Source organism: Protopterus annectens, chromosome 10.part0 (genome assembly GCF_019279795.1).
Source record: "Protopterus annectens isolate FY-2018-M chromosome 10.part0, PAN1.0, whole genome shotgun sequence".
Lineage (NCBI taxonomy): Eukaryota > Metazoa > Chordata > Ceratodontiformes > Protopteridae > Protopterus > Protopterus annectens.
Genome location: NC_056744.1, coordinates 793820422 through 793846930, shown reverse-complemented (window position 1 = coordinate 793846930; position 26509 = coordinate 793820422). Strand labels below are relative to the sequence as shown.

The 26509-nt window shown below is 42.6% G+C and overlaps 1 protein-coding gene across 4 annotated transcripts in view; it reads right to left on the bottom strand.

The window, feature by feature from the left end:
- AGL (amylo-alpha-1, 6-glucosidase, 4-alpha-glucanotransferase) overlaps nt 1–26509 on the bottom strand; it is a 1248201-nt gene that overhangs the window by 613445 nt on the left and 608247 nt on the right. For all 4 annotated transcript variants that reach the window (XM_044085615.1, XM_044085617.1, XM_044085614.1 and 1 more), the window contains exon 15: nt 5571–5672. In XM_044085615.1, the coding sequence (XP_043941550.1) occupies nt 5571–5672 (102 nt within the window). The remainder of the gene's footprint in view (nt 1–5570; nt 5673–26509) is intronic.

Sequence of the window (26509 nt, the reverse complement as noted above, 5' to 3'; positions counted from 1 at the left end):
CTTTATGCCCTACACCTTGTGCAGGAGCATATGTGCGATGTATGAAGTCATTCCTAAGGCTTTGGTATACTAACTGGACATTGGGCTACCCTTGGCAGAGAATGCCTTATGTAAAGAATACTGCAACAGTGAAGAGAAGAACATCGACCGTTATGGTAAGATTTTACACAACTGTACTTTCAGGTAGTAAAATGGCACTCTCTTCCTCCATCATGTGAATGGTTCAGTGAGAGATTCCAAAGGCAAAATCAAGCATGAAACAACTCAAATTAAATCATTTTTTTATTTTATTTATTTTTTTTATCCATAACATGCTCTCCAAAGAAATGAAACTACTATGTGAAGGTTTTTATATTAAATTAATACAGACACTTTCTGTTAATAACCGGACTACTTTCAATGCCTCAAAAGATTTAACTCATGTAAACACCTTTTACTTTAATATGCTTTCCCTTTGAAGAGGCTGTAAACTACTTCAAAACCACATTCATCAGTGTCTTAAACAATATCGCAAAAAGTCAAAGCAAGAACTGTGTCTCGGCTACCAAAAGACGTCAAAGCTAGGAAAGGAAGTCACTATAAACAGGAGCTGTGAAATAATTCAAAGTAACTCCTCTTCCTAACAAAGTTACTTTCATAAAAGTTGAATGTGCATGATAATAACCCCAGAATATATTGGCACTACATATCACTACTGACACCCTGAGAAATAAAAGTCCCAGCCCTGTCTACTTCCAAGGTCATCCCATCAAGCTACTGACTAATTTAACCAACATAATGTCCTGGGCGGACTTTCACCTTTGGTCTTCATCTCAGTACTACCAAAACAAAAGCAACACTGTTCCATAACTCTCAGAACCTAATTCTAAAAGCATCATACCTACTGAACTCAACAGTACAAATTTGCACAGGGACAAAGCCCTTAACTACAGCCCAGGTGACCCAGGTTTGATTAGTGGCTCAGAACATGAGGCACTGGCAGGGAAGGATGGGTATGTCCATCCGGGGGGGGGGTATACACTTTTGTAAACCCCATGCTCAATCCCTGGTGGATGCTGGAGAAGTGTGGGGAGGCATGGTCCTAAGGGGGCATAGGTGGGTGACACTGGCTAAGTCACCAAACAGGCAGGATGGCACAAACATGTCTTCACTGCATGCCTACCACCAGATGTGCAATTAGTAGTGCATGGGGTGAGAAGGTTAGGGAATAACAAAAAGAAAAACTCCCTCCTATAGAGCTGGTGAACAATGACAACAGCTGATGGAAGTCAATAGTCAACTGCAGGGAGTCAAAGACAGAATGTAAAAAAAAAAAAAAAAAAAAAAAAAAACTAATACAAAGTTGCTGGGAGTCATCAATGACAATACTTAAAAATCTGACCACCACATATAAAAGCAGTCTAAAAAGCCAATTACACGTTGGGGGTTCCTTAAAAAAGCACAGTGGTTCCTTATGAGTAATACCAGCTTATCCACTGCCCATTTCATTTTATTATCACGTCAAATATACGCTTTTTCTGACCTCACACATCTTTTTTTTTCCAGCAAACATCTTCATATAACTCATTGCATTAAGTTGTAACATTGCAATGAAGCAACAAAGGTAGCAGCTAATCTCCCCAATATTACCCACCACTGCCCGCACTAACATCAACCAAAGGTACAAATGCCAGATGTAACAGACCAAACAAAAAGGCTTTAACTGCATTTTAAACTGTGTCCCTAGAAAGCCTCTGATCAAGAATAAGCTGGTCCATGACATAACAGACTGCCCTGCTGCTGGCCTTCAAAGAAAATCAACAGATGGCTGTGCTTTATATTTCAGGGGTGAAGGCTTACCAATTGATACCTCTGTGGAAGTCCTCAGGGCTAGGTGGGTCAAACAATATCACTAAAGCTTCTTGCAGCTTGCCTATTCATGAGTCATAATTTCCTGTCCCCTCCGTTTTTATGGCTCTTTTCCTTTGTCTAAAGACCTACACTTAGGAAAGGCCTAGATAGTATAGCAAGGTGAGCATCCTATGGCCTAGAGTGATGAGTTCTTCTTGCTATGGATAATAATAAGGTCAAACTTTTTTTTAAAGAAAAAAGTCTTTCCACATGGGTGTTTTCTAGACAGAAACCAAAAAAGGTACTGAAAGCTGATGCCCTTCAGTGCAATTTGCCTAGTAAAGATATACTTGTTGAAGAGCTTTTTTTTTTTTTTGGGTGGAGGCCTCAGAAAGAACCAGATCAAAACACTCTACCACAACCACCAGCAGATCAGAGTAACAGCAATAATCAATATATTAAAGAATTAGCAAAGACAAACATTTCCTGAATGGGAACTTATTTTTCTAAAAGTGCTGGATGTCTAGATTACTCCACCTGCAACACTGATGAACAGTACACAGATTCCGGCAAAAGGAAATAAAGATAGTGCAGACTGTTCTCCTTTGATCCATCTTTAGGCTAACATCTGTGATGTGAGAAGGAAACTAGCTTACAGGAGCACATCCAAATCTCTGGAAGCCTGATCAGTCACACAGGTTTATATCTGGAAACAATTTATGTGCTTTTTGAATACCACTGCAGCAGTGATATCTATGTACCTAAGCCTTTGGATACATGACTTTTGTCAAAAGCACTGACATTTATTAAACCTACACGAGTTAAATGTCAACTCTAGTACCTCCATGATTACTCACAGTCTTGCAAAACTGAAGTAAACATTTTTACAGATGTTTTCGTTATTGCCAAGAACAATCACAATGGTGACAGCACATGGTATACTGGTGTGTAAAAAATATTAGCTTGACTGGAAAGAAGCAGTACTTTCTGGCTATTACGAGAATCTGATGGTCAGGAGCAAGAGCCTGGCCTCAGACGGATCCAGTTCTCACTTCAACTATGGGGGACCATTTTGGCTAAAACTAGGAAGGTCTGCACCAGAAGAGATCTAGCAGCCTGAAACCATGTCCTTTTCAGCCACAAGGGGGAGACAATGACTAATTTTGGTAACCTGCAATTGTATTTCGAGATGTGCAGACACAGGGAAAAAAGGTGGCAAGATATACAGGAATTCTTTTTGCCAAGGTAAAAGAATGAATCTAGAACAAATATGCCCCATGGACAGCTGGATGGAAGAGAAGAATGCTGCATTATATTTCTGGAGTGCCCCACATCTGAAAGATCAGAGCCAGGGTGTCCAATTTTGTACCTCTGGGAGACAAATGGAGGTGTGGCTCAAGGAGTTTAGTAGCACATTTATTTTTCTAGGGATGTGAAATGCTGAATGGATGATGACACTATCTGTGGACCATTGGTAAACGCACATAACTTTTCTGTAATGGAGATAAGGCTTCATGGCGACCTTCTTGTTTGCATAACACATGATGGACTGGCCAACAGATCAAATGTAACAAGGGACTACATAAGGAATAATTCCCTTGACAACTTTAAGGCCAAAGAGGACCTTCATGGGCGAAACACTTCCAATAACCCATGGAGAAGCCAATAACTACTAACCCTTTCAATGAAACAGACCTTCAAGATTAGTACAGGGTTTGATTACAGGAAAGGAGAAACCATGTGAAGGTTAGTGGGGACAGCCTAACACTCCAGAGTCTGAAATATGGATATGACATCCAAAGAAAACTTGTGAGCTCTTGGTGTCTCTGCGTATGGTGGCATCTTTACCATTCAATGCGACATCTGTACATATCAGGCAAGTGAAGGACTTAGTATAATGGCAACCATCAACCCCAAAAGGTGGGCACAGGTGCAACTCTGGACCTTCTGCTGCATTCACTCTCAGGCTACTAAGTCCCTGACTAACTGTGTTCTGTCCAGAGGCAAGAACCCTAACGGGTCTCGCCAGACATCACAGCAGTATTTCAGTCATTGCCAGGTGAAAGCACCCCTCCTCATTAGAAAATCTTGTGCTTGGGAGGGTTATCAAAAACAGATATGCTATCATCCAGCTCTATCATAACATTTTCTTTAGGACATCTTTCCTCCAAACTTACAAGAGAGCTAAAACAAGGGACCGATGGACATCACAGATGCTCTCTGTGCTGCTTTAAATTATTTTGAAGTGACTTGGCTCAATGCCCAGATGTCCTGGAATTAAAATTAGCACATCATTATCTGGACCAAGGCAGAACAAACAAAGTGTGAAAGTTTCAGTGGTGGAAATATTTTACATACGCTGGCAGCATTGGATTTAAATGACATCTTAAAAAAAAATTAAACAAGGCACAGAAAAACTTTATCAATGCTAGTACTTCGGACTTCAATGGCAAAAAATAACTAAAAGATGGTGCCAGCTGACCAACCTTTATACCCAAAAATCCTGACATTAGATGGGAGGCATGTGCTAGGCCTGGGGGAAGTGAGCTAGTCTTTGGTATTTAGGCCAGTCTCAGGCTTCCAAAGGCAGGCAATACCAAGTTTATTACTGCAATGGTGAAACAAGATGAGTATCCTGCACTATGCCCAGTGACAACATAAATCAAGTTCTGCAGACAGTGAGGTAGGTCAGCAGTTGCTCTTGCTTACAACTACAGTTGCAGTTTAATCTAGAACTTAATGCAGTATTTCACACTGCATCCTCTGCCAGGTAGTACAGATAATGCTGGACTGGATGTCAGCTCAATATATGGAAGACATGACAACTTTCAAGGTTTCAGTAAAAGTTAGCAAGCATAGTCACAAAATACATTATAAAACAATTAAAACCAGGAAAAAATGTAATTCCTGAAACCTTTTTATCAAAAGGAATTAGAGTTAACTGCTGCCATAAAACATAACATAAGGCATAAAATGACCTATTACACAGTGCCCCCACTCTACAGGCATTCAGGACTATGCATCTACCAACCTGATTGAAAATATTAGTGACCAGGTTTAAAGTGCACACAAAATAAAGAGCAAAGTCCCCATATTCAAGTTTTCTACACCCCAATACATACTTGTAAGGACATAAGATTCTTAAAAGTCATATGATTATCCCTTAATAAGAACTGCCTTACAAGATGGCCAGTGATAAATGACATTCATTTTTCACTTAAGGCAGCAGAGGTGTAGCTATGGTGAGGCAAAGGGGGCAACTGCTTCTGGTGCAAAGTGTTAGGGGCAGAATTTACAATTGCTAAACAGTCTTCAGTGCATTACCAGCATCTGAATGCCAGACTGCATCTGTGTTGAGAAATGATGTGCTTTAACAATGACCCTAAGTACCAGAAGAGCAAGCTACTCTTGTGGGATGCAGCAGAACTTTTCTGAAGCAAGATTCTGCTGTACATGACTAACAGACTTGCACTGACTATTGCATAGTGCACAAATTCAACAAGAATGTATTCTATGCACAAATTAAAACAAATGTATTCCAAAGGGGAAAACATAACTTCCTACAAGTTAAGCTTACATCACATAACATAGCATCCCAGCACCTTGTGCAGCTCTTAACAGTGAAATGTTACTTGTTGCCTAAGTCACGTACCCAAGTGTTTCCGCCAATCAAAATCTCAACATAAAGGTACTTTTAAAGTGACACATTCCAACTCAAGCATAAGAAAATCAAACCATACCTGATGAGGAACTAGTTCATCATAACCTCTGGTACTACCAGTTGCACAACATGCCATGGAGACAACTGCTGAACTTGGAAGACTATCATATGCTGAACGTAGCTGTAAAAACAAGGAAAAGCATTAGAACATTGTTTCCATACTACAACAGAATTTTACTTCTAAAGGACATTTTTTTTCTTTCAATGACGCTTTTGGTTCCACAAAAAATAAATTAATTAAAAATACACAGACGAGTGTATATACATACACATTATATAGATATATGTATATATATATATATATATATATATATATATATATATATATATATACATATATATACATATACATATACATATATTATGGTGCCTTCTGGGAGGAGTATCCTCATCCTTCCTGTGTTCATATTTTTTTTCTTCCAGTGCTCTGACTTCTCTCCACATCACAAAAAATGTGCTGTACGTGTACTGCTGAATTGCCCCAAAGTATGCATGTCATAAGTGAATGAGTGTGCATATGCAATCTGCGATGGGCTGGTACCCTATCCAGGATAAATTCATCTGCCCTGTGTCCACCGGATCTAAGGACAGGATCTGGCTTCCCTATTCTGGGTTAAACAGGCTATCCCATAACCAATGAATGACTGAATTACAAAAATGCTAAAATCTCCATTAAAGACAAAGTACAATTAACATAGTCATAGGAGCCTCCACGCAACTGAGCAGAAAACTGTAGTAATGTCAATTCATCCCTCCATCAGGCAAAATTAATTTTATATAAACTTCCATAGGGAATATTTATTTAACACTGCTAGAAACAGAGCTACAAAATACATTTCAATTAATACAGCCTGTCTTGGAGCACCAGTACTAAATGTTCAAAACATAAGGCAAAAGTTTCAAGAGTTCAAGAACTGCTTCCTATCTTACACAGACCAGGAAGGCTAATGACGAGTAAAGACACCATCAGAGGAATGTGCCTGGATATAACAGTCCTCAAAAGCAGCAGATATGGCATTCCAGAAAATACAAAGTATAAGGAATAAAGGATCCTTGGCATATACAAGGAGAAACTGCATTTGTTTAATGGGAACTACATCCGTCTAACAAGCATTGCCACTGAAAATGTCACAATCCTATTCCACGAAAAATATCTGATTCCACTTTCAGAATAGAAGAGTTGGAGGAAAAACACAACAATATTGTGCAGTGTTATTAGTTAATATGTAAATAAATACAAGCAATAATAACCAGCAACACACACAAAATAAACACCTGGAACACCAACAGCAATGCTTTTATTCTAAGTTAACATTTTCAGGACAGCAGCAACTTAGGTCAAAAAATATCTTGGTGGTGATAAAATCTTTCTGCTAATTTACCCAGAAAAAGTTAGAAAATGTTGCTGGCCATGTAAGTAAATTTTAAAATTATGTACTCATCATAACTAGGCATCTGTGTTGCCCATTTTCATTATTCCTTTAAGAATACCTTACAGATCCAATTCAGCCAGTTACTTTAGAATTTGGATCCAGCGCTCAAGCTCCTCCCTCTACCCATAATGCCCTAGTCCATCCACAATACCTCAGATCAAGTGTATTGCCATAAAATCAACATAAATTAGATAAAGAAAGGGATAGCTCAAAGAATAGAGCTGAAATCCAGAACTATAAGTTCCAATAATTGGTTCAACAGGTTACTCCAGAAGATTTTAAGAAGGGGGAGAGATGGGAGGAAAGGTGAGGAAGAATGAAAATGGACAACACAGATGCATAGTTATGATGAGTATATAGCTTAAATCTGATGTTGTCCTTTTCATTCTCCCTCAACGAATGGGACAGTCTCTCCAGCTACGTTAATCTTGGGTGGCTCTCATGAAAGAATATTCCAGAGAAGCTCTGAGCCAAAGACAGCTCTGCTTCTGGATATTAGATCCAATTTGTAATGAGTAACAATGGTATGAGCATTGGACCATTTGGCTGCTGCACAAATATCATCAACAGAAATTCTTGACCAAAAGACAGATGAAGTGGCCATGGATCTAGCCGAGTGGTCTTGGTAAAGAAATACCTTGTTAAGAACAGGTCCAAGAAATGCAATCAGTTATCCATTTAGCCAATGCAGCTTTAGAAAATGTATAACCCCGTGGATTTGAAGAAAAAAGATACAAATAGCTGATCTGACTTGTTTTGTGTAAATAGATCAGTAATTCCCTGCATGCATGCTGAAGATGTTAGTGGCGCAGCATGATACCTCTGAGATCATCCATGTGTAGCTAACATCGGGAAAATCTGCAATGCAAATTGTGGCCTGCTACAGATCACCCTCCATGACCCAGGACCACCACTACGCCTTTCTGGAGACACTGGAAAACATGAAGGTCCTACAGAACACCCTGATATTGGGTGATTTTAATTACCCTACCATTAACTGCGAAAACTACTTGAGTACAAACTCCCAGGCTCAGCGCTTCCTGGAATTTATCAACTCAAATGCCCTAGATCAGCTGGTAAATTACCATACCAGAGGCCACAACATATTGAACCTGGTCATCACCAAAATGGGCGACAGGTGTTCTGTACCGGAGGTCAACCCGTCACTGGTTAGATCAGACCATAAACTAATCACCCTGGATGTCCACACCCCACCACCACTCCCAACCAAGGAAACCACAGTGAAAAAAATTTCTAAAGCAAACTTCACCTTACTTAAGGCAGAGGTAGTAAGTTTCACAGCCTCCACACTAAAGGATAACACTGGCCAAGATGCAGAATCCTCTACAATTGCACTCTATGAGCACCTACAAGGATGCATGGATCATGCCATCCCTAGCAAAAACAAGACTCACTCCCCTAGGAGAAGGAAACCAGTCTGATGGACCCCTGCCATAAACAGGTTATACAACAAAAGGAGAAAACTAGTTCAGAACAAAAGCAAATCCCAAGAAGGAAAGCCATCCTTGATCAGTATCAGTAAGAAACTAAGGTCCCTCATGAAATCATCCATGGCTAACTTCGAAAGAAAAATAGCCAAGGATTCGAAAAATAACCACAAAGCCTTCTTTAGCTATGTCAAGAATCTAAGTGGCAACTTAGTGCAAAATAGCACTGAACCTACTTGATATTGCCAACATCCTGGCAGATAGATTCAGTAGATTCAGTGCAAACTTCACCTCCCTCTCACCTTCAAAAGGGCCCACAACAATACTAGAAAAGTGTAGTGTCCCGGAAATCACAGAAGCACAAATGAAAACAGCCCTTTCAAAAGCCAAAAACACAGCATCAATGGGGCCAAATGGTGTCCCAGGCTGCGTCTTGCACTAACTACAGAACAAACTAATCCCTCACCTAAACACGCTGTTCAGCCTCAGCCTCTCCACAGGGTACGTGCCCATAGAATGGTGCACAGTAACGGTTATTCGGCACCACAAAGGAGGGGCCACAACTGACCCTGGTAACTATCGCCCCATAAGCCTGACTAGCCTGGTCTGCAAGGCTATGGAGCGCATCATCATGGAACTCATTAACAAAGACATTGGGAACCTCCAAACATTTGACCCAACCCAGTTCGGCTTTGTTAAGGGCAGATCATGCCTACTAAACCTGGTTGACTTCTTCGAGACAGTCACCAAGGCCATAGACAAGGGAAAGGTGGTTCACACAGCCTACCTTGACCTCGCCAAGGCATTCAACACCATTCCTCACTCGGGTATTACAGAAAAACTCACCAGCCTGAACATAAACTCCTACGTCACAAGATGGGTTGCCAACTGGCTTACAGACAGAACTCGCGCGGTAAGAATAGCGGGCTCCAGGTCAGACTCTAAACCAGTCACAAGTGGTGTCCCGCAAGGCTCGGTTGTGGGACCCCTACTCTTTGGCACATATTTCTCAGAAGTACAGGTAAACACAGGAAGACTATGGCTAACCAAGTTCGCCAATGACTGCAAATTGGGAGTCATAACTGACTCTCCGGTTGACACATCCTTCAAAAAGGCCTTACTGAGACAAACACCTGGTGTCAAAGTCATGGCCTCAAGCTAAATACCAAAAAATGCATAGTCATCCCGTTTGGGAAAAACAAAACACCCGCGAATTACCACATAGGCGGCAGCCCCCCTAATACAGAAGAGGTAATAAGAGATCTGGGGACCCAGGTAGATAGTAATCTGTCCTTTGACAATCATATTGCCAAAGTAGTTAGGAATTCCTTCTATGTGGCCCATCTAATTACTAAATGGTTCGCATCTAGAAATAAAGAGGTTATAGTGCCCCTCTACTCGTCACTCATCAGACCCATCATAGAGTACAATGCCCAGTTTGGGATGTACTTCACAAGACACTTAACAGCTGGAAAGACCACAAAAGCACCTCACCAAGAGGATTACTGACCGCAAACATATGTCCTATGCAGCCCGACTGGAAAAACTCTGGCTGTACTCAGTGACATATCGCTTACTCAGAGGTGATCTCTGCCTGACTTACAAAACCATGTCCAACTCAGAATTGATGGACATGCTCCACCTAAAGAAATCCAAGTCACTGTGAGCCACGCGCTCTAGTGAGCTAAACCTCGCCACAACAATAAATAGAACATGTTGGAGGGATAGATTCCTGTCACAGAGACTCCCCATGCTTTGGAACAAATTCCTAACTACATTAGGCAGAGCCCCTCACTAACACTCTTCAAGAGAAGCCTCGACGAGTGGATGGGTAACAGAAAATACACCCCTGGGATCACTTCATTGGCTCTGCTTGACAGAGGCTCAGTTAATTAATCAATGGGGCGTTGAAAGCCAACACACTCTGGCTAGGCTTATAAATGCCCTTGGGCAGAGAGCCTAGCACCTACCTATGAACCTATGTAGCATGTATTCTCATTTGTTTGAAAATTTTGGAAAGAAAACAGGTAAATGAATGGATTAGTTAATGTTAGATTTTGAGGCCACCTCAGGTAAAAAGGAAGGGTTTTGTTCGTAAAGTTATTCTGTCTTTATGGAAAACAATGAAGGGAGTCTTTGATGAAATAGCCTGGAGTTCAGAAATTCTTTTTGCACAAGCGATAGCTACTAAAAGGGATGTTTTCAATGAGAGGAATTTTAAATCATGGGATATTGGGATGGCTCATCCTTGATCTAGAGCTGGGTCCACTATCCAATTAAGACAGCAAAGATGAGACCAAAAAAAGGGGAACCACACCTGTTGAGGCCAGTAGGGGGGAAATTAGATGACTGAGCTCAACTGGATTGCTTTTGTAGGAATTTAGGGAGCAAGGGAAGTGGGGGACATGCGTAAAAGAGACTGGATGGTCAAATGTGACTACAGCCTCCTCTTGGTGACTCCCCTAAGGGGGGATCATGGCAAAATACTTGGTGCACTTGTTGTTGTGAGGGGATACAAAGAGGATGCAGTAAGGTTGACTCCAACAATGGAAAAATTCCTCCGCTACTGAGTGAGAGACCACTCATGAAGCATCAGATGGACCGGTTTATGTTTGTTCACTAGTACAATGTTCTTCCATGGAATGTGTGCTGCAACTAGAAAGCAGCAGGTGGTGGAGATCGCCCTTTGCCACTCTCATAGCCTCTCAGCAGAGAGGGTAAGACTGGGTTCCCCCTTGTTTGTTGATGAACCAAGCTATAGACATGCTGTCAGCATGAATCACAACAGTCCCTAGAGGAACAGCATCTTGACATGCCTGCAACACTAATAGGACTGCTCTCATCTCCAGGACTTTGATATGCAAATCGGTCTCTTGAGGGGGAACATGTGCCTTTGACAGTCCTTCCCAAATAATGCCCACAACCTCAACTGGGAGGCAACAGTAGTCACTGTGGCCATTGGGGATGGTAGAACAAAGGGTCAACCTAGATAAATGTCGCCCAACTGGATACACCAAGGGCTGCGGTGTTTGCAAATTTGTTTAGGATTGACTGGAAAGGATAGGGGTTGATGAAGAATAGACCACTGAACAGCTAGAGTGCATTGAAAACACACACATAGTATCATGCTAAGGGAAGAAGTATTACTGCTGCTGCCATAGATCCCAGAGCTTGAAGAATGAATCTAGCTGGAAGAGACGGATGGGAAAGAATGTGATGAACCTGACATATGCGTGTCTATGGATGAGTTGGTAAGGATGCAATCTGTGTTGTGTTCAGATAAGAGCCAATATATACTCCAGGCTCTGTACTGGTGCCTAATTTGACTTGGAGTAATTGATTGTTGCTGCCAGTGAGTAACACATCTGGAGCAACCAGTCCCTGAATTGTTGAAGGAGATGCATGGAGGGGATAGTGAGGAGCCAGTCATTTGGATACGGAAACACTCAGAATCCTGTTATTCTCAAATGAGCTGCCACCACGGTCATACATTTGGTGAAAACCATGGGGGCTGTGGGGAGTACAAAGGGCAGGGCTATGAATTGGTAATGACGGTCTCCCAGCCGAAAGTGTAAATATCTTCAGATGCACCTGCTTATTTTGATACGATAGTACATATCCTGAAGATCTACACAGCACGTGCAATTATCCCTATGAAGAAATGGCAGAATGGTCTGGATCGTGACCATTTGAAATATTGACTTTTTCATGTACTGATTCAGTTTGCTCAGATGCTCAGATGCAAAACTGGTCTCCAGTCCCATATCTTTTGGGGCACTAAAAAGAAGTGTGAGTAAATTCAGAATTCTATTTGGTCTGGTTATTCTCTTGAATAACTCTTGCCTAGCAGCTTTTGAACTTCTTGGGCTGCTGCCTTCCTCTGGGTGGAACATCGGGAAGTTTTTTTCTTTTGTGGACTGGGAGTTTGAAAAATGGTATGAAGTAACTCTGGATATTAATTTTTATCACTCAGGAATATTTTATTATAGCAGCCCAGGCATCTGGGTAAAAGGACAATCATCCCAGACTGCCTCCAGAGGTGGGCAGTATGGCAGCACTTCAGGAGTGCTGAAAGGGTCTATCCAGAAAAGAATCATGGAAACCCTGATTTTGCGAGCCGCCTCTGCCTCTGGGGTGATGTCTACTATCAGAACTACATCCTCTGCCTCTGAAAGAGTTGCCCCTACTCAGATCATGGAAAGGTCCCAGAGATTTGCAAAACCACACTTTCTTACTGCCTCTCTGATTTCTACAGAAGGTTCATTGGAGGGTAGAAAACTTGATTCCCACAGCAGACAGGATATTTCCTTCTTGTTCACTGTGGGTAAGCATTTCTTTCACAGATGAGCCAAATAAAGATGTTCCATCAAAGGGAGCATTGATAAATGACTGCTTGAAAGGCCCCACAAAGTCACATAGCCACATCCAGGACATCTCCTTATGGCAATGCCTGTACTGGCAGCCCATGAGGTGTCTTCAGTTGCATGAGAGATCAATCTCATGGACTCACTGGAAATTGACAAATGAGTGGCCAGCTGAGAAGATGATCTTTTGAAATCCTCTGCAGATGTGGACTCAAGAGAATTTGACAGTTCTGTAGTCAAATCTCTTTGCAGTCTTGCAAAATGTGCCAAATAATTAAGAGATCTCAAGGCAAATGTTGCTGAGGCAAAGACTCAATTCCCAAATCTATCCAGTGCTCTAGACTATGTTTGGTGGGTGGAGAGACTAACTCTGTTCTGCTAGCTCTTTTTAAAGTGGCCCCCACTACCATATCATCTACCATGATTCCTTTGCTCCAGTGGGGTTTATCTTTAGGGGGAATCTAGGAATTTGTCAAGTTGTTTCTGTATAGGCTCAATGGAATCTGTCACTTTGCATGCCCGGCAAGAGATTAAATCAATGAGCTCATCCACTGGGGGGGGGGGTGCAAACCAAGATGTGAGATGGGCCAAAACTAAGTTTCCAAACATCCGGATTCCTCTGGAGAAGTATTATCAAGACTAACCCACCTTTCTACCCAAGGATCTTCAATATATCTCCAAAAGGAGACACCATCAGGTGGTTATCTGGGGGACCCTTCTTCCAAGAAATCGGTAACCTCAATAAGAGATTCCAACAGAGATTCTATGTTCCTCCTCTTTTACGCCCTTTTCTAATGGATCGCCTATGTGGGTTGTTCAAGGGAGAGGGGGGAGTTATTCTACAGAGAATGACTGGAAGCTATCTGGAACTGACTGCCCCTGTGGAATAGGCCTGATGGACTCAGAGCCTGGAACCAAAGAGGGAATAGGTGAGGGAAAAGTACTTGTTTTGTGGTTTAACTGTTCGTGGTGGTCCTTTTCCTATTATTTTACCATTTTTCACTCGAATAGGGGAGTGGATAAGAAAACAGATCTCTAGAATAAGAAAAAGCCCTTTCCACACTCTCAAAGGCAAATGGACCCAGAGAAGCCATGGTCACCCACACCACAGCAGAGGCTTCCAGAATGAGTAGATCACAACTCCAACCAGATCCATGTCTGAAGGAGGTTACTGGACCCAAGATGTACAATGCTGAGGCTCAGATGAGCAGGAATGGCTCTAATAACACTGGAGTTAACCCCAGCCCCATGGATCTGGTGCTGATGTTTTGGCTCTAGGACACATTCCGATCTGAAGGTATTAGATGTTGAACTGGTCAGGGATGCTGTCAGAGTCGAGGAAGCAAGTCTCTTCAGACCCAAAGACAGACATCTCAAAGCTGTATGATCCAGGGACTCTAAAACAGGACGGATTGGAGTATGAGATAGTACTATGTGAGTAGGGACCTGAAGTCTCACAGATCCAGTAGGGGACAGAGCTGAAATGATCCCCACTGGAATATCAGCTCTGAGGAATTTTCGCATTTTCCTATCCACATCCACTTCAGAAGAGGACCTGGAGAATGTGGTAGAGTACTTCTGGGAGTCTATAAAAAGGGGGAATGAAGCCTAGGGGAGACTGGATCCAAAATGAACTCTGGGGAGCACGCTCTTAAGTATGTAAAGTACTGGGTTTCAGATCGGAGGGCTTGGGATCTATAACCTGTGCTGTAGGGCGTGCTGAAATCACGATCGGATCTGAAGCTTTAGGATCTGAAGATTCTGGATCAGAGGAGCATACCTTTGAGTCCAAGGGTGTCAGATCAGAAATCTTTGCAAATTTCAGAGGCGGTTCCATGGAATTCCTGGGGGACTTTGATGGGGAGCACTTCCTATGCTCCATAGGAGTTTTTGAGCTTTTACTGGGAGTTTTGAGCCCCTGAACAAGATGCTGTTGAAGGAGGAAAAAGGCCCTTCAGTATAAAAGTTTGCTGCGTCTAACAGCTAAAGCTCTAGTGTTAAAGGCAGCACATATAGATCAGTTAGTGTTTAAATGAACTGCCCTGAGACAATACACACTCCTTGTGGGCATCCAAATTAGGGACTTTATACCCACAAAAAGTGCATTTTTTAAATCCTGTCAGCTTGCCAGCCATGTCAGGTGAAGAAATTATGACAAAGGGGAATTAAAGGAAGACTTTTTTTTTTTTTTTTTTTTACTTTTGAAATGGAAGAAATTACCATCAATGGTAATTAATTATCCTGTAACAGTGAGTAGAAAGAGCAGAAAGGTATAGAAAAAAAGTAGCTAATAAAACAGGAACAAACTACTCGCTGACAAACAGGATAAACGCCCAGTGCTCCAGAAAAACTTAAATAATATTAATGAAACCAAAAGGAGCAACTAGGCTGATGCAGAGTCACAAGTAGAACAGAGTAGTACAGAGAATAGGCCAGTGTTTCGTAATAATATTCTTGATTGCTGGACAATCAGTACTATATGGTAAAGAAACCCTTACATGAGTTGATCTATCATCTCTACCATTGTCTATTGTAATGGATCCACCAGTAATTTTGGACCAGTTATCCATCCATCTCTGTACTGATGACACCATCGGTAAACTTGTGGGGACTAAACCCTCTTTTTTATATAGGAACAAATTAAATTTAAGGAGAATGCTATGCTATTCAAAAAGGGATGAATGGTCAATGCCTCTTGAACACACAAAACCATGTGGACGCTGTAATTATTGTAATTCTCTTGACCCCAGTCCATTTTTTGAACATCCTGACATGCACACTAACTTTAGCATACGTGCTGTAGCTACCTGTGATACTACTCATATAGTTTATTTGGCAGTGTGCCAAATATGTGATGCATTTTATGTTGTCAAAACCAATCGTCATTTTAAAGACAGGATAAGAGAACATCTTTACCACATTAGGAAGGCTTCACCTCACAATGCCTTAGCCAAGCACGTAGCCCAAGCAGGTCCTGAACATTATTTCCTATTTAGAGCTCTTGAGAATATTAAACCCAGTATACGAGGAGGTGACATCAGGAACCGTAAGGAGAGTATGTGGATAGTTAGATTGAGAGCAGATAGGGGTTTAGGTCTCAATGAGAGAGCCTCCATTAAACCTATGTTAAACAAACGGAGGAATGTTTGTAGATTTTATAATAAATGATGGAACATATATGTTTTTACCCCTTGAAATAGATTTCTTTTGATATATATATCTATATATACATATTTATTAGAGCATCTTGAGTGTTCATGGAGAGTTTTTATATGTTTTTTATATTTACTTTGTCATTTTATACATCTCAGCATGTTTATATGTGCATATATTTTTAAGCTTAGATTAACTCATGAATATGTAACAAGAAGCAGCCAATAGGAGATGTTTTAACTGTATAAATGTAGCCTATGTACTTGAAGGTCTTTGTTACATGATCTGATGAAGCTCAAATGAATGAGTGAAAGCGCTTATCTGACCTGCAGTGGAATTAAAGTTGGATTTTAACCTGAGGATTTTGCCTTTCATTTGGATTTTAACCTGAGGATTTTGCCTTTCATTTCTACTTGTGACTCTGCATCAGCCTAGTTGCTCCTTTTGGTTTCATTAATAGAAAAAAAGTAGCCGACTATGATAACATTAAGGATATACTACATAAAAGTATAGTAACTACTTAGAAAAAGGAAAAGTACAGTTTTGTACCTACCATAAATGTAGATGTTCGAAGATCCACATTGCTGCAGTCCTTACATATGGGGTAGTCCGCTGTCCTCGGTCGGCCCGAATACCAAAGTATTAGGCTGACGTCGGTCAAGGCGCTTAAAACTGACATCAGGACGTCAGGGTACAAAAGCGCATGACCAACGTCATATCCTCAGTCTTTTCTTGCCCCAGATGTCAGAAGGCCCTAAAAAGAAAGGGCACAGCCAAAAAACAGCAAAAAACAACCAACCACCCCTGCACTAACCATATTTACAATATTTACAACCCAAACCACACAACCACCTCTAACTACAGAGGGAAGGAGGGAGGTAAATTGGACTGCAGCAATGTGGATCTTGAACATCTACATTTATGGTAGGTACAAAACTGTACTATGTTCTTCATCTCACATTGCTGCAGTCCTTACATATGGGTAGAATCCCAAAGCAGAGGTAAGGGAGGATGGCAAAACTATAAAGCATTAGGAGCTGCCAAAATGCCCTGTAAAATTGCAGTGGCAAATCCAGCCCTAGATTTAGAGTAAAGTGGAAGGTGGTAATGCTTAGAGAAAGTATGCACTGAACTCCAAGTAGCTGCCTCCAAAATATCCTTAGTAGCCACCCCTTAAAAAAGCTGTAGAAGTGGCAGTAGCCCTAGTGGAATGAGGCCTAATCCCAGATGGAACCTCCTTACCATGATGGGAATAACAGAAAGCAATACAAAACCAATCCACTTAGAAATAGTTTGTTTTGAAACAGGTTTGCCCTGAGAACACAAAGCAAATGAAAGGAAAACAAACAACTGCTGAGACTGCCTGAACCCTTTAGTTCTGTTCAAATAATAACGCAACTGTCTGTGTATATCCAAAGTGTGCAAAATCTTCTCCCCTTTATTTTGGGGATTTGCATAAAAAGTAGGCAAATGAATAGTTTGGTTTAAAGCCACACTAGAAACCACTTTAGGCATAAAGGAAGGATTAGTGCAAAGATACCCTATCCTTGTGGAAAATAAGAAAGGCTCAACCGCCATAAGGGCCTGCAATTCAGAAACCCTTCTTGCAGAAGTAATGGCCAACAAAAAGCAGTCTTCCATGATAAATATTTCAATTCCGCAGTCGCTGCAGGCTCAAAAGGTTGTAGAGTGAGTTTCTCCAACACAAAATTGAGATCCCAAGCAGGAGTAGGAGCTCTACGTGGGGGTCTTATATTCTTTGCCCCTCTAAGGAATTGCTTAAACAAAGGATGAGAAAATAATGGTGGGTCACAGTCATAGTGAGCAGAAATTGCTGCAGCATGAACCTTTATAGAGGAGAAGGACAAACCTTTGTCCAATAACTCAGTAAGATATTGAAGAGCAACACTTAAGTTAGGTTTAGAAACATCAAAATTGTTTGCTGTACTCCAAATTAAAAATCTCCTCCATTTATCTGCGTAAACTTTCCTTGTACTAGGCCTTCTGGCCTCCAAAATAACATTCAAAACTTGTTGTGGAAGTTGAGACCCTGCAGGGTTTAAAACAGAATATGCCAGGCTGTTAGATGTAGAGAGTGAAGTTTGACATTGAGTAAATGACTGTTCTCCTGAGACAGCAGGTGTGGAATCGAAGGCAAAGGCCATGGAGGCTCCTTACCAGACTTCTCAGTAATGGGTACCAGTGCTGCCGAGGCCAATCTGGAGCTATTAAAATCATGGTTGGCTTGTCCTGTCTGACCTTCAGAAGTACCTTTGGGAGGAGAGGCAGTGGTGGAAAGGCATACACATGAAGATTGCTCCAATTGAATGAGAGAGCATCCACTTTCCAAGCTGTGGGATGAAACCTCTTGTGCAAAACTTTGGCAGCTGGTGGTTCAGTGGAGAAGCGAACAGATCTATGTCTGGAGTTCCCCATGACACTGTCAATTTTGAAATACATGAAGATCCAGTTTCCACTCGTGGGGATCCATAATTTGTCTGCTCAACACATCTGCTAAGGAATTCTGTGCTCCTGGCAGAAACCTTGCCTGAAGATTTAGCTGCAAACTGAGAGTAGTCTCCCACAAAATCATTGCTTGTCTGCATAGAGGATAAGAATGTGTTCCCCCTTGTTTGTTGATGTACCACATGACAGTTGTGTTGTCTGTTTGAATCAACACCTGCCCTGGAAGAAGTAAATCCTTGAAAGCTATTAATGCAAATTGGACTGCTAACATCTCCTTCATGTTGATATGTAAATGCTGAAGTCTGGCAGGCCACTTGTCTTGTATCCACTTTCCATTTAGATGAGCTCCCCAAGCTTTGTCTGAGGCATCTGTCGTTAGAATCTGACTCGCCTCTGGTCGGGTCACAGAGAGTCCCTTGTTTAGGTGACATTCCTGGGCCCACCACAAAAATTCCTTTTGAATGCAAGGTATTATCTGAAAGACAGAGTCCAAATCTTGGCAGTGTTGTGTCGATACATTTTGAGATACCATTGTAGCTTCCTCATATGCAGTTTGGCATTGGGAAGTACCAGAATACAAGATGCCATGAACCCTAAGGCTTGAAGGACTGTCCTTGCAGTCAGCCTGGACTGAGGAGACAATTGATGGAAATAACTGGAAAGATTCTTTTGTTTGTCCGGGGTTAAAAAGGCCATCTGGGATGCTGTATTCAGTCTCACACCCAGAAAGCACATGTCCTGAGAGGGTACTAGACTGGACTTTATTTCGTCACAGAATACCCTAGGCATCTTAACACTGCCATCACATACTGTAAATGATGAAGAAGGTCTTCCTTTTCTTGAGCCAGAATCAGGCAGTCGTCCAAATAAGGATAGATTTGAATTCCTCTTAGCCTGAAGTAAGCTACCACTGGAGCCAGAACCTTTGTGAATACTCTGGGCAGTAGATAAGCCAAAGGGCAATGCAGAGAACTGATAATGAGAATTTCCAGCTCGAAAACGCAGATACTTCCTGCAACTGGGTCTGATAGGAACATGAAGGTAAGCCTCCTTGAGATCCAGAGTCACCATCCAGTGATCTTTGCCCAGCAGAGGTAAAAGCTGCTGTAACGTCAACATTTTGAACTTGGGAATGTCCAGATAAGTGTTGAGGATAGATAAATCCAAAATTGGTCTCCACGTGTTCCCCTTCTTTGGTACTAGAAACAGGCGAGAATAAAATCCTAGGCCCACTTCTGGCAGAGGAACTGGTTGAATAGCTCCTACTTGGAGCAACAGAGAAATTTGCTTGTGAGCCTCTAGTCTTTGTAGAGGAGGAATGTCTGGCATGCCTTTGAAAGGAGGCAAGGTATGGAAATAAAACTTGTAACCGTGGTGAATGATATCCAGAACCCATTTGTCTTGGGTAATTAAATCCCAATTTTCCTTGAAAAGAGACAGCCTTCCTCCCAAAGGTGCTGCCAGGCAAGAATGTACTGGCAGCTGAAAAGGCAGGTCATTGGGTCTGTTTACGAAAGGACTGGCCCCTGCCCTCACCAGAAGTCTGTGCAGGTGAACTCCCAGTCCTAGGTCTAAAAGAACTTTGAGCTCTGCCCCTACCACGTCTAGATCTACCCCTAGACTGGGAATCATAAGAAGGATAAGTCCATCCCTTAGTAGGCCAATTCCTACTAAACTTTGGAGGCTGCACCTGCAAAAATCCTTAACAGTTTGCATAGACTTAGCCTTGTCCTCCATTTTCTTCAAGACAGATTCCACAGGTGGACCAAACAACACTTCAGACTGCAAAGGAGCATCCAAAATCCTTGTTTTAACATGGTCAGCTAAATTCTGATCCTTCAACCAGGCATGCCTACGAAGAACTGAACCAGTGGCAGCCACCCTCGAGGAGGCCTGCACAGCATCAAAACCACATTGTAAGGAATGCTTACCCACCTGCTCAGACACATGAACCAAATCCTGCAACTCTTTACACTCAATACCTTCTGCCAGAGCATCCACCTTAGATTTCAATTGTGAAAGGAGATAATTTTGATATTTCAACATATGAAACTGGCAATTCAAAGCTCTCATGGCTAAAGTGGAAGAAGTATACACTTTCTTTCCCCATCTATCCAAAGCCCTTGCCTCTTTATCAGGAGGAACAGGATTTTTAACAACAGAGCCCTTCACACCTTTAGGCCCCTGAGAGACAGTTTCTGGGTCTGCCCTAGGACCCTTAAAAGATATTTATGAGCTTCAGGCACCCTATAATACCTATCTGGTTTAACTGGGGCAGGAGGCAAAGAATCAGGATTGAGGGAAGCCTCTGCAAAAACATCTTCCACCACATCCAGAACAGGAGGTATAGCTAAAGGCCTATGTTGGGGTAAAACAAGAATTCCTAAGCCTCTTCCTGAGAATCAGAGAAATCTTGACCTTCCCATTTAAAATGCTCCCTCATGGAATGCAGAGTCTCTGAAAATGAAAAATCCTCAGGAGGAGAAGCTGAAGGAGTAGAATCATCCACATCAGAATCAGAATAAGGAGGAAACTCCTGCAAGTCTTCAGCCGAAGACTCAGAAGCCTCTGAACATTGCTCAAAACTCTCAAACTCAGGTTCCACCCTAGGCCTCTTATCAGGAGGGGCATAGAACCTCTAATCATAGTAATCAAATCTTCTGCCATTTTAAGCATATGTTTCTTAGGCAAAGACCCTGAAGCACTAGGAGAAACCCCACTGAAGTTAAACCTGGCCTGCCTCTCAAAGAAGCCTTGGAAACAGAAGGAGGCTCTAACCACCTTAGGAAGAGAGGGAAGAACAGCCACCTGAGAAGCCCCTCAGCCTGGCCTGCCTCAAGAGAGGATACATCCTGTAACAGTAAAGTCTCCCCTGAGACTCCAAAGAAACACCTGGCAAAACCTCCGGTTCCACTGAGCCTTCTAAAGATCCGGCGTCCTGGGACTGTCGGTTCTTCCACTCTAGGCTTTGCTGTTTTGTCTTTGCGCTTCTTTGTGGAAGCGGCCGGAGAATCCGACGGCATTTTATAATTACAACGCTTCCCAAAACTAGCCTGGCACAATCTAACCTTCTCTTAATAGTGCGCTTGTTAAATCTAGCACAAGAGCGGCATCCAACAACGTCGTGCTCAGGCCCCAAACAAGGTATACACAAAGTATGGTAATCCCTATGAGGTATCTGTTTCCCACAAGAAATACAGTTATTCACTTTTTCTGACATCTGGTTAAATACTGAGGCAAGAAAAACCAAAATATTCCCCAACGGGGTACTTAGCCAACTTTGATTCGGTCTGAAACTCTGACTTCAGAAACTTTCAGAACGCCAACCTGCACTCGCAAAATTGCTTCTGCATCGGACCATGCGGCAAAAAAGACTGAGGATATGACGTCGGTCATGCGCATTAGTACCCTGACGTACTGACGTCAGTCTAATGCGCCCTGACCGACGTCAGCCATATACTTTGGTATTCGGGCCGACTGGACAGCGGACTACCCCAATAGTTAGGACTGCAGCAATGTGGAATGAAGAACATCAAACAACTGCTGAGACTGCCTGAACCCTTTAGTTCTGTTCAAATAATATCGCAACTGTCTGTGTATATCCAAAGTGTGCAAAATCTTCTCCCCTTTATTTTGGGGGTTTGCATAAAAAGTAGGCAAATGAATAGTTTGGTTTAAAGCCACACTAGAAACCACTTTAGGCATAAAGGAAGGGTTAGTACGCAAAGACACCCTATCCTTGTGGAAAAGTAAGAAAGGCTCAACCGCCATAAGGGCCTGCAATTCAGAAACCCTTCTCGCAGATGTAATGGCCAACAAAAAAGCAGTCTTCCATGATAAATATTTCAACTCTGCAGTCGCTGCAGGCTCAAAAGGTTGTAGAGTGAGTTTCTCCAACACAAAATTGAGATCCCAAGCAGGAGTAGGAGCTCTACGTGGGGGTCTTATATTCTTTGCCCCTCTAAGGAATTGCTTAAACAAAGGATGAGAAAATAATGGTGGGTCACAGTCATAGTGAGCAGAAATTGCTGCAGCATGAACCTTTATAGAGGAGAAGGACAAACCTTTGTCCAATAACTCAGTAAGGTATTGAAGAGCAACACTTAAGTTAGGTTTAGAAACATCAAAGCCCTTTGCTGTACTCCAAATTAAAAATCTCCTCCATTTATCTGCGTAAACTTTCCTTGTACTAGGCCTTCTGGCCTCCAAAATAACATTCAAAACTTGTTGTGGAAGCTGAGACCCTCCAGGGTTTAAAACAGAATATGCCAGGCTGTTAGATGTAGAGAGTGAAGTTTGACATTGAGTAAATGACTGTTCTCCTGAGACAGCAGGTGTGGAATCGAAGGCAAAGGCCATGGAGGCTCCCGCACCAGAATTCTCAGTAATGGGTACCAGTGCTGTCGAGGCCAACCCGGAGCTATTAAAATCATGGTTGGCTTATCCTGTCTGACCTTCAGGAGTACCTTTGGGAGGAGAGGCAGTGGTGGAAAGGCATACACGTGAAGATTGCTCCAATTGAATGAGAGAGCATCCACTTTCCAAGCTGTGGGATGAAACCTTTTCGTGCAAAACTTTGGCAGCTGGTAATTCAGTGGAGAAGCGAACAGATCTATGTCTGGAGTTCCCCATAACACTGTCAATTTTTGAAATACATGAGGATCCAATTTCCACTCGTGGGGATCCATAATTTGTCTGCTCAACACATCTGCTAAGGAGTTCTGTGCTCCTGGCAGAAACCTTGCCTGAAGATTTAGCTGCAAACTGAGAGCAGTCTCCCACAAAATCATTGCTTGTCTGCATAGAGGATATGAATGTGTCCCCCCTTGCTTGTTGATGTACCACATGACAGTTGTGTTTTTTCTGTTTGAATCAACACCTGCCCTGGAAGAAGTAAATCCTTGAAAGCTATCAATGCAAATTGGACTGCTAACATCTCCTTCAAGTTGATATGTAAATGTTGAAGTCTGGCAGGCCACGTGTTTTGTATCCATTTTCCATTTAGATGAGCTCCCCAAGCTTTGTCTGAGGCATCTGTCGTTAGAATCTGACTCGCCTCTGGTCGGGTCACAGAGAGTCCCTTGTTTAGGTGACATTCCTGAGCCCACCACAAAAATTCCTTTTGAATGCAAGGTATTATCTGAATGACAGTGTCCAAATCTTGGCAGTGTTGCATCCATACATTTTTGAGATACCATTGTAGCTTCCTCATATGCAGTTTGGCATTGGGAAGTACCAGAATACAAGATGCCATGAACCCCAAGGCTTGAAGGACTGTCCTTGTAGTCAGCCTGGACTGACGAGACAATTGATGGAAATAAAGAGAAAGATTCTTTTGTTTGTCCGGGGTCAAAAAGGCCATCTGGGATGCTGTATTCAGTCTCACACCCAGAAAGCACATGTCCTGAGAGGGTACTAGACTGGACTTTATTTCGTTCACAGAATACCCTAGGCATCTTAACACTGCCATCACATACTGTAAATGATGAAGAAGTTCGTCCTTTCCTTGAGCCAGAATCAGGCAATCGTCCAAATAAGGATAGATTTGTATTCCTCTTAGCCTGAAGAAAGCTACCACTGGAGCCAGAACCTTCGTAACACTCTGGGCAGTAGATAAGCCAAAGGGCAATGCAGAGAACTGATAATGAAAAGTCCCAGCCGAAAACGCAGATACTTCCTGCAACTGGGCCTGATAGGAACATGAAGGTAAGCCTCCTTGAGATCCAGAGTCACCATCCAGTGATCTTTGCCCAGCAGAGGTAAAAGCTGCTGTAACGTCAACATTTTGAACTTGGGAATGTCCAGATATGTGTTGAGGATAGATAAATCCAAAATGGGTCTCCACGTGTCCCCTTTCTTTGGTACTAGAAACAGGCGAGAATAAAATCCTAGGCCCACTTCTGGCAGAGGGACCGGTTGTATAGCTCCTATTTGAAGTAGAAGAGAAATTTGGTTGTGAGCCTCTAGTCTTTGCTGAGGAGGAACGTCTGGCATGCCTTTGAAAGGAGGCAAGGTATGGAAATAAAACTTGTAACCTCGGTGCATGATATCCAGTACCCATTTGTCCTGGGTAATTAAAATCCAATTTTCCTTGAAAAGTGCCAACCTTCCTCCCAAAGGTGCTGCCAGGCAAGAGGGATCTGGCAGCTGAAAAAGTAGGTCATTGGGCCTGTTTACAAAAGGACTGGCCCCTACCCTCACTCGAAGATTGTGCAGGTGAACTCCCAGTTCTAGGTCTGAAGGAACTCTGTGCTCTGCCCCTACCACGTCTAGATCTACCCCCTAGACTGAGAATCATAAGAAGGATACGTCCACCCCTTAGCAGGCCAATTCCTACTAAACTTTGGAGGCTGCACTTGCAAAAAATCCTTAACAGTCTGCATAGACTTAGCCTTGTCCTCCATTTTCTTCAAGACAGATTCCACAGGTGGACCAAACAACACTTCAGACTGCAAAGGAGCATCCAAAATCCTTGTTTTAACATGGTCAGAAAAATTCTGATCCTTCAGCCAGGCGTGCCTGCGAAGAACTGAACCAGTGGCAGCCACCCTAGACGAGGCCTGCACAGCATCAAAACCACATTGTAAAGAATGCTTACCAACCTGCTCAGAGACATGCACCAAATCTTGTAATTCTTTACACTCAATGCCTTCTGCCAGAGCATCCACCTTAGATTTCAATTGAGAAAGAAGAAAGTTTTGATATTTCAACATATGAAACTGGCAATTCAAAGCCCTCATTGCTAAGGTAGAAGAAGTATAGACCTTCTTTCCCCATCTATCCAAAGCTCTGGCCTCTTTATCTAGAGGAACCGGATTTTTTACAACAGAGGCCTTGACACCCTTGGGTCCCTGACTAATAGTTTCTGGGTCCGCCCTATGACTCTTATAAAGATATTTATGAGCCTCAGGCACCCTGTAATACCTATCTGGTTTAACAGGCGCAGGAGGCAGAGAATCAGGATTAAGCGAAGCCTCTGAAAACACATCCTGCACAACATCTAGAACAGGTGGTATAGCTAAGGGCCTATGTTGAAGTAAAAGCAAAAATTCCCTAAGCCTTTTCTGAGAATCAGAGAAGTCTTGACCTTCCCACTAAAAATGCTCCCTCATAGAGTGAAGTGTCTCTGAAAAAGAAAAATCCTCTGGAGGAGAAGCAGAAGGAGTGGAGTCTTCTGCATCAGAATCAGAATAAGGAGAGTACTCCTGCAAGTCTTCAGCCGAAGACTCTGAAACATCTGAAGCCTGTTCAAAACTTCCCAACTCTGGCTCCTCTTATCAGGAGGGGGCAAAGAACCTCTAATCAGAGTAATCAAATCTTCTGCCATTTTAAGCATGTGCTTCTTAGGCACAGACCCTGCTGAACTAGGAGTGACACCAACAGATGCTAAACCTGGCCTGCCCCTGGGAGAAGCCTTGGAAACAGAAGGAGAGGGCCTAACCACCCTGGGAAGGGAGGGGAGTACAGTAACCTGAGAAGCCCCTTCAGCCTGCCCTGCCTCAAGAGAGGCCACATCCTGCAAAATTAAAGTCTCCCCCTGAGACTCTAAAGAAGTCTCCGTCGGACCCACCGGTTCCACTGAAGCCTCTAAAGAACCGGCGTCCAGAATGGACGACTCATCTTGCCTGGGTTTAACTGTTTTGTCTTTGCGCTTCTTTGTGGAAGCAGGCGCCGGAGAATCCGACGGCATATTATAATTGCACCGCTTACCGAAGACCAGCCTAGCACAATCTAACCTTCGCTTAATAGTGCGCTTATTGAACCTAGCACAAAAGCGACACCCAACTACGTCGTGCTCAGGCCCCAAACAAGGAATGCACAAAGAATGATAATCCCTATGCGGTATCTGTTTCCCACAAGAAATACAATTATTCACTTTTTCTGACATCCGGTACTACACTGAGGCAAGAAAAAAACAAAATAATCCCCAACGGGGTACTTAGCCAACTTGGATTCGGTCTGAAACTCCGAACTCGAAAAATTTCAGAACACCGAACGGCACTTGCAACGCTGCTTCTGCATCGGACCATGCGGCAAAAAAGACTGAGGATATGACGTCGGTCATGCGCTTTTGTACCCTGACGTCCTAATGTC